This window comes from Drosophila gunungcola, chromosome 3R (assembly GCF_025200985.1).
Source record: "Drosophila gunungcola strain Sukarami chromosome 3R, Dgunungcola_SK_2, whole genome shotgun sequence".
NCBI lineage: Eukaryota > Metazoa > Arthropoda > Insecta > Diptera > Drosophilidae > Drosophila > Drosophila gunungcola.
Window position 1 is genome coordinate 24,870,749 of NC_069139.1, and position 9,732 is coordinate 24,880,480.

General features: G+C 34.3%; 1 protein-coding gene across 2 annotated transcripts; it reads left to right on the plus strand.

Annotated features, from left to right (window-relative positions):
• The first annotated feature begins 713 nt into the window (after positions 1-713).
• On the plus strand, positions 714-9,430 carry LOC128266195 (progestin and adipoQ receptor family member 3). 2 transcript variants are annotated; one of them, XM_053002542.1, is made up of 6 exons: positions 714-796; positions 1,675-1,792; positions 5,542-5,679; positions 6,720-6,824; positions 7,170-7,643; positions 8,811-9,430. In XM_053002542.1, the coding sequence occupies exons 2-6, from the start codon at positions 1,688-1,690 to the stop codon at positions 9,039-9,041; spliced, it is 1,053 nt and encodes a 350-aa protein (XP_052858502.1). In that variant the 5' UTR covers positions 714-796; positions 1,675-1,687; the 3' UTR covers positions 9,042-9,430. The 2 variants fall into 2 exon arrangements, with proteins under 2 accessions (XP_052858502.1, XP_052858503.1); XM_053002543.1 differs by lacking the exons at positions 714-796; positions 1,675-1,792 and adding an exon at positions 3,932-4,250.
• The last annotated feature ends 302 nt before the right edge of the window (positions 9,431-9,732 follow it).

The window sequence follows — 9,732 nt, forward strand, 5'->3', positions numbered from 1 at the left end:
GAACACAGCTATCTTATGGCCACGACAATGCCAAGTGATAGCTTTCTTAGGTCAATAATTAAATTTTTTAATGGTTTTGTGGGGTTGAGAGGGTTTAATGATGCTAAAGGCAAGCAAATTTCTAAACTCGGTCAATGCGAAGGGCATTTGCTATAAGAGCTGAAGGTTAAGTAAAATTTATAAATTATTTACAAAGACCATGGAAGAAATACAAATATTCAGTGAGCGTAGGCAAGTAAAAGAGAATGGTGGAGAGGTAAAAACATTGCAAAAGAATTCTCTTTATAAAAATTTGCGCAATATCTTATAAAATATCTTATTAAATAAAATATTTATTCAGAACAATATTCTGCGGCTCTTAAAAATTTTTATCAGTTCAACTTTCATCTCAAATTTATGATACCTCTTTGAAGAGCAGTGACAAAAAAAATTTAAATATTCAGGAAGTGCTTTTGAAGTTCCAGTGTAAAATCTCCGATGGCGGCAACAGCCGCAGCATGCTAAATTGGCATTTAATGATTAAATTATAATCAATTCAAATACTGTATAAAAAAAGAACCACGCTCTTCTCGCTGAGATCAAAGTTTCTTCGAGCTTTTGCCAAGATCACTCTCTTGAAGCCCGTTTTCTTCTCTTTGTGGGCCCCTTCGATCTCTTTTCTTCAAGCAACCACACTTGGGTATGTGAACATTTTCAGTTGATATTTTGCCGCGCTGCGAGAGGTTGTTCGCGAGAACTTTTCAGCTCGAAGTGAAATTCCAATCCCTACTCCGTGTGTGGTCGAGTTAAACTAAAGTAAATCAAAATCAATTGAAGGTTATCTGGACCCTTGTGGTTGCCAATTAGCAACTGCAATCGTTGGGACACGTGCTGCGAAAGCTGCCGTTGAGCGATTGACCTGGAAATTTTAGAAATTTTGGTTATGCAAACGGTTTTGTGAGAGAAATGTGTGCTATAAATGAAAAAACTCAAGACTGCAGTCGTGGAAACAGACGCTTTTTACTAAGCACACAGAAAAAAATTTTAAGATCTGTTGGATAAACAAAAGGGGGAATGAAATGCTTCTTATTAGTGAGATATTTTCTTAGAAAACAATTTGTACATTCACTTTGCAATCAGTGAAAATAAACTTTGATTTCTGAATTGCACAGATATCTAATACAGACGGACTTGTATGATGTAATACCAGACAAAATTATCTGTGTAAATAACAATTTAGCTGAATTTAAAAAAAAACAACTTTTTTTTTAGATTTCTTTTTTAAATATATTTTTCTTTATAAAATTCACCATCATCAACAAAGTTTGACTCAAATTTTTCTCTCAATATAGTACAGTAAAAATAGTTCACTTTTGAGACCTTTTTTAATAAAGGTTTCTTACAGATATAATCGATTAAGCTTTGGCGAAAGCACAGCGATAAAGAGTGGCAAAAAGAGAGGCTATAGAGAGAGCGATGCACGCTTTCTTTGTTGACTCCAACATGGCAACACGCTCTCCATTGGGCACCATTCAGGCTGGCTTTTGTTTAGAAGCTCGATGGGATTTTCGCACTCTTTTGCGAACTGGGGAAGGGGTGGATGACATGCCGGCCTCCAACTGGCGATCAGAGTTTAAATATTTAGACGGACACAAGATATCTAACCGGGCCGAATTTCTGTAAATTCCATCAGGCCCCCCAAGTCGCCATGAGTCCCCGACCACGAGAGATCCTGGACGAAAATGAGCTTGAGGTTGAAACGTCCACCTGCTACCTCCGAAAATCTGGGAAGGACTCAGCAGGCAAAAGTTGGGTAAGTCAGATTATGCTCTCTGATAAAAAAAGAAACTGTGGACAAAACACTTTAACGGTAGCGGTCTGGAACTGGCGGGGTCTTTGTACTTGTATAAAAGAGCACAAAATATAAATATTTATATTGAAGCAATCGATAGTGTTTTGCCGCGCAATTTGCCAGCCAGTTCATGTGTCACTTAATAGACTTGGGTCAGTGTAAAAAACCTCCAAATTACTCTACTTCAGTTTAGTTTTGAGTTGTAATTTTAAAATTTAAACAAGAAAGAAAGCTATAGTCGACATTACCGACTGTAAGATACCCGGTACTCAGCTAAAAAATATCAAACTAAATATTCCCCCCAGACTTTTGCGATTTGTGGGCATTAGAGTAGGCGTGACCACGTTTTAAAATTAACTTACGCTGCATAAGAATAACTTAAATCTGCATGTCAAATCTCTTTTAGCTTTTTTAGTTTCCGATGTCTTGACGTTCATACGGACGGACATAACTAGATCTACTCAATTTACTTTACGATTTACTGCGGATATAAAAATTAAACTTACCTTAATGCTAATATAGACTGTTTTTTAAATCAATACACATTTTTGAAAATATATTTTCTTTAGTTTTTGCTACGTAAATTTCATACCCAGAAATAAGTTTTATAAGATATTGAGAATATAATCAATTTTACAATAAGAGTTTTGTATAAAACACTTTTTTAAAAGTTTACAAAGCTTTTGAAATCTATGAAATCTATTAAAAAATTATTTTAAAAAGAATTACTAATAGTTAGTTAGTGCAAGTGTGATGATATAGCCAACGCTATCCATGACGTCGATTTCAAGCAACTAAACTTAAATTGATACAAGTTGCTAAAAATCCAATACAAAAATAATATTATAAATTATTTAACATTTGGATTACTTTTTTTGTTTGATATTCTGTTTATTAAGAGAGACCCGGAAATTGCAGTGCGTCAAATCGAGATCCGCTCCTGTTCTCGACGACTGCCAAACGGCACGTGCATCGCATTGTATTCAATCCGCAGCGTTTAACACCAAAAACATATAGCCGTAAGAAAAGCTGAAGCGCTCGATTTAACCTTACACAAAAGTGGCAGAGTGAGCGATTTTCGCCATACCCCAGGGCTAGCCCACTAGATCTCCGCCGAATGGAGCCAAGGTCAAGTTGGGCTTATTTGTAACCGATTAGAGCTTGCCACACCGATATCTTGTTATGCATTATGTTTACACATGCCCAAGGGGCCTTGCGAAAGTCCCCACGCGGAATTCCTGAACTTCGTCGAAAGGCGAAACTGGTTTTTGGGCTCGATTTTCAGATATGTACATACGTTTTGGGTTTTTACTTTTACGTCTCCCGCCAGCGATAAAAACAAATCATGCATCCGTGTACTGATATCATGTAAACAATTAATGCGAATTCGAGAGAAAAGCTTTAGCTTTCAAAATTGTGCAATTTTTGTTTACAAAAAGGTTCTCATTGTGCGACCGATCATCAACTCGATTTGTTATGTAACAAGGGGGCTTGTCTTTATTGAAAACATACATGGTACACTCACAAGAAATAATTGTACTTTCCTACTTACAAAACAAACATTTTAAAATGAAACAAAAATAAACATTTACATTTAATGGTTTGATCAGCATTTGAAAGGATTTAAAAAATAAATTATTTTTATTATACATATTCATAAACAATATGGTGATTAATTAATAACACACAAAATTAATTTTTTTAATGTTTTTACAATATGTATTGTAAGATGTGTGGTAAATTGGGTTGTTTTAAAAACTATATAACTTTAAATATAGTTTTAAAAATATAGTACTTTCAAGTAGAAAAATCTTATTTAAAACACTATTTTTTGAGTGTACTCGATAACCAACCCGACTTGACCAAAACAGGCCGCTTGCACAAGAAGCGAAAGCTCATCAGCCACGAAATTTCGCATGATTTCAGCATAGCATATAAATGTCGGTAGAAAATATCTGCCTCTCCCCTAGAGAAATGATTGGTCAGCTTTTTTGGCTCAAAACATTCTGCAACCGAGTTGACGCTCTTGGCAGCTGCGAAACTATAGAAAGCTTTTCCACAAGCTTTTTCGATTCACTTCATTGGCCACATTGGATATCGGGGGGTTTTCAGTTGCCAACTAGTAAGCAATCGCAACGGTTTGATATTATCCCGCGCTCAGTTGAAAATTTCGTCAAGGAGTCGCGAAACATTTGGAAAACACGGTTTTGAAATGACCGTTTTGGTGTCTTGTGTGTGTTGAAATATATTAGTTAATTGAGAAAATTAGTAAAAACAAAAAACTTAAAGGACAAACAAACCAAATCTTAAATTCCAAATATATTTACCTGGTGATAAGCTCACAAAAATGGAAACCACAATTGTTACCACAACGACAACCGAACTGAATTGCATTATTCGCGGCAGCAAAAAGAAAGATGTAAGCTGGGCTCCAAACTCTGAAAATCTAAAGTGTGCATTATAGGAAAACAAACAAAAAGCTAAACTACGTCAACGGCTAATTAATGAATGTTACATCCTGTTTATTGATGGCATTTCACTACATTTTCTATTTACTGACAATTACCTCGGCGTTTTCATTAGCAAGAATCAGGAAAATTTTCATGGAGTGTTTGTTTGAAAATATTTAACAAGTTACAATGTCATGCTATAGAGCTGGAGCATATTTCTTATTTCAAGTGATATTTAATAGAATATTGAGAAGTAATTTGCATTATATTTTCTGGTGTAGTTTACAATGTAGTTGACCAACAACTATTTGACAGTTATGAAATTCAATTAACTAAACATACACCTATTTCAATTTAAGCAAACAGCCGACCCCAAACAACATTTACTCACTTGTATAATTATTTACAAATAGGTAGCGAAAGCAATTCTAAATAACCTTTTAAGTGACTCTAAGGATCGTGAGTTAAAAGTTTAAAAAAGGGAATTATTATGCAAAACGCAAGTGCTTAAATGTACTTATCATTTGACATTTTACTAAGTATTCTATGATATATGTATGTGTGTCTAGTTTTTGTTGAAAAAAAACTATGTTGGCCAAAAATGATTGAATTGAAATTAGACTTTTATTTACTGAAAATATTCAATTAAGGAAGTAATAATAGTTTTCTTAATGCATTTATGGGAATGCAAAAAAAAAACTAAAAAAAAAACAAAAAAAACGAATTGTAAACAAAACGTCATCAAATTGGATAAAATACTTGCACTTGCACTTGCCCTCCCACACTTGTTGATGTTGTTGTTGTTGTTTTTATGCATTAGATTTAGAAGCTAGATAAACAAATTAAAGTCAAGCCCCCTTTGCAGTTGTTGTTGCTGTTTGCTTATGGGGTTATAAGTGATCGGTTGTTGTTATTGCATTTTTGCAATGCTCGTTTCTAAGTTGTTTACACGCGAAATCGAAACCAAAACCCCGAGTTCGAAACAACAACAACAGCAACTGAAATAGCAGGAACCACAGAAAAGATAATAATAAAATCAGCAAACAAATCAATTTTCGACTGCAGTTGCTGTTGGCTAAATATAAATCGAAAACCGCCAGTTGCCAACGTCTGTTCATAAGGCGGAAGAATCTGCGAAACATATATGTACAGATATCTGTTCTTGTCCTCAATTCAAATTAGTTTTGAGCCGATGCGGCAGCTAATCGATAAGGTTTGTGTTTAAAACATTTTCTTAATTTCTTGGCAAATCTCTTGCAGATCGATGGTCAACTGGTTGCGGATAACACGGACGCATCACACCAATTTCCGTCCAACGAGGAGCCCAATATTCTGGGGCATGGACCCAACTACGACGAGAAGTTGTCCAAATTCAAATGGCTCTGCAATTTCGATGATGTGAGTTAACCCACGCGATCTTGGGGGTCAATTTGGTGGCAATTGTCGCGCAGTGAATTTTAATTGATCGCAAATTGTATTTGGCGAATTGACAAAACGACACAATCAGGGGCAAATACGAGTACAGGTTATACAAAAAATCAAATCATTCAATTACCTTTGGTATACCTTTGCTTATACATGGTTTCAACTCTGGCTCTGGCCTATTGTTATGGTTATATGCCCAAATAATAACCGATCGCTCGTTGTAAAATGGCCACAACGTTAAAATATGTGAAATCCACGATTTGGCAACCATTGCAAAATAATACAATTAGACAAACCCAACCAAATGCCAACTGAATCAAGGTCGGGCAGCAACAAATAAAAAGCTCTACGAACAGCGAGCATTAAATATTTAAATAGCGGTGGCAAATAAAAAGAAGCTACTGTTGTTCGGAGGTGTAGGTTACATGACTGAGAAATTCCCCAAGGTAACTCCCGAATCGCTTTGTTTGCATTCGAAGTGGATCGGATTGTGAATCGATTTTGGGATTTTTAAAAAAATATTGTACTCTTAGCTGCTGTCGAAACATTTAACTTTATTTTGAACAAGTTCTCAAGCAATTTAAAACGAGATTTATTGCTTCCGACTTAAAGCCATTGATTAATTTATTTAAATGTTATTATTTTAAAGGGCAAAAATTAATACTTTTTAACCTGAAAAACTATAAGAAACGGTAGACAAAAACCAAAAAAAAATTAACAAAAACATGTATGAACAGAGTTTTTTACATTTGAAACATTTCTTTCAAGATGCCTAACTAGAAAAATTGGATTAATTAGTTTTATTTATTTTTAATTCAAGCACGTGAAAAGCTGTTTCGTTAGAGATTGGGCGGGATGCCAAAGCCAAAGGTTTCCTCCATTTGTTTCGGCCTTTCTATGTTACTTCGTCTTCATTGTTTTGTTTTCAATGCTGCGCATTCGATTTGCATGTCTTATCGACTTGAAAAAATGTATTTATTTGGAATGTTTATTCAATTGTTTTTTCGATGCAGGCCCCCAGTCACTTAAAGTTCAACCCTTACATCCGACGCGGCTATCGCACATTCCTATCCAACAAGTTGTGCCTGCAGAGCATTTTCTGGTGGACCAATGAGACGGTAAGATCATAAATAATCATGTTTCTAATCCTTGTGTTAAGCTCAAAATATCAATCAAATTTGGCCTTTTAAAAAGAACTTTTAAAAAAGTCTTAAAAATAATTTTGTTAAGTACATCTCTTTAAAATACAGTTAAATCATTTGTTGTTTTTTATAAATCGATCCTCTGATTTGCATTACTTAAATTAAGACAATCTGATAAATAAAATATTATTTAAATTTAAATTAAAGAAATAAAATTCAGAAATAAAATACAGGAAATACCTTAAGACCATATTTTGGTCAAATATTTTGAAACAACTTTGTGGTTAATTTCAAATAATTTAATGGTTATTATTTTTCTAGATTAACATCTGGAGCCATCTCGCCGGGTGCATCCTGTTCATCGGCCTGACGATCTTCGACCTGCAATTTCTGCGAATCCACGCCTCCCTGACCGATCAAGTCCTGGTCGTCTGTCTGCTGGTCTGCTTCTGCCTCTGCATGCTGATGTCGGCCATATACCACATATTCTCCTGCAAATCGGAGGAGCACTACGAGCTCTTCCTATCGGTTGACTTCCTGGGCATCTCGCTGTCCCTGGTGGCCATCTACATCAGTGGAATGTACTATGCCTTCTGGTGCCACACCTTCCTGCGCACCCTGTACTCCACGATCGCCTTGGGTATGTTCGCCCTGGCAATCGCCGTCCAGATTCCCCGCTTCAATGTCTCCATGAACGCCAAGGTAGCAGTGCTGCTGCTCTGGTCCGCCTACGGAATCATCCCTCTGGGTCACTGGGCAGTGGCGATGGGCGGCCTTGAGAACGAGCTTGTCAGGGTAGGTAATTCGAAAAATTCAGGAACTAATGTCCACAATTTTTAAAGATTTTTTAAATATTTTATTTAATGAAAAGTGTAAATAATATTTTCCTAAGTTTCAATAATAACCTATAGTCAGAAATTCAGTATAGATAAAATTTAATTTTAAATGAGAAGGAAAAATATCGAATGATTTTTTTTAAGTTTCTAAGATCTAACTATTTTATAATATTTATAATTACAAGTTTTAAAATGCCCATTTTTAACCGGATATTATTAGAAATATTGAACATAAATCATTTGGATTTTGTGTGTCGTTTATTAATCAATTAAAATAATTATTGAGTAAACCTACAATTGTAAATAATATTTTCCTATGATTTATAAAAGATTTTTTTCTTTTTTAAAATTGTAACTCGTATTACCTACAGTTAAAAATTCAGTGAAGATAAATTTTGAGTTTTAATTACAAATGAGAAAAAAAATTTCTTAAGATTTTATTTTAAAGTTTTATATATTTAAAGTTTTTATATAAAATAACAATTTTTAATATGTTTACTTTTTAAACGGATTTTTTAGAAATATTGAATATAAATAATTTGGATTTCCTGTGACGTCAATTAATCATATCGGACGACTATAGCATATAGCTCCCATAGGAACAATCGGAAAAATAAATGAAAAAAAATTATAACTTTGCTGTTTTTTAATTTTTTGTTTAGTTCTTCGACATATAGTAATGGTAAAATATTTCCGATTTACGTTTTAAATTTCATCAAAATCGGACGACTATAGCATATAGCTCCCATAGGAACAATCGGAAAAATAAATGAAAAAAATTATAACTTTGCTGTTTTTTAATTTTTTGTTTAGTTCTTCGAGATATAGTAATGGTTTAATATTTCAGAATTACGGTTTTAATTTCATCAAAATCGGACGACTATAGCATATAGCTCCCATAGGAACAATCGGAAAAATAAATGAAAAAAATTATAACTTTTCTGTTTTTTAATTTTTTGTTTAGTTCTTCGACATATAGCAATGTTTAATTATTTCAGAATTATGGTATAAATTTTATCAAAATCGGACGTCTATAGCATATAGCTCCCATAGAAATAATAAAAATATATAAATTTAATAAATGCATTTAATAATGAGTAAACTTACCATTTCCTATTTCTTACAGCTGATGGTGCCTCGCATTGTGGTCATGTACTTGCTCTGCCTCATCGCATTCGTTTTCTACGCGGCCAAAATCCCGGAGCGCTGGTTCACCGGAAAAGTAGACTTTGTGGGTCACTCTCACAACTGGTGGCACCTGATCATTGTGGCGGCCTTCTATCACTGGCACAATACCGGATTGATCTATGCCGAATATCGTCTGAATAATGGCTGCAGTGCCCCCGTCCTCGCCTGAGATTTGATTTTTAAGAGCGTTAATCTAAGATCCCAGATCCGAGGAGCGGAAATGGATGCGAAAACGGAACCGGGACATAGTGTACATAGTTTATGGGGCGCTCTTTTTCCGCTATTAACTAATATTTAGTTGTAGTTGTTGACCGATATGATTAATTTATGTGTAATTTACCGATTAGTTAGGTTTTCGTGTTAGTCTATCCAAACAGTTGACTTAACACGAGCGGAAGGAAGGTTTCTCTCTTTATTTCCTAGTTCATTTCGTTTTAATATACAATGTTTATGAAAGTGCATGTTTGAGCTGAAGCTGTGTTAGTCTAGTTGACTCGATTTTTACAAATACTTTAAATGCAAATACAATATTAAAAGTACAAAAGATTCTTAACCGTATACTTCTTGAAATTTATTTATGCATGGTGGGTACTTCTTATGAATCCATATATTTTTTGATAAAAAAACATTTTTGTTTTCTGTCAGACTTGAAATCATTCCCCAAAACATAATCATTTTCATAAATTTAGTTTGGCCGTTTTCTTCTAAAGAGCTCGCGTTTTAATGTTAATAATATTCTAATAGGCTAGCAAAAAAGAGGCTACGGGAATTCGTCAGATCGGGAAAATCAAAATTAACTGTAACTTAAAAACTTTAAATACTTATGGATTTTCTTGCTAGATACACAATGGACTAAATAA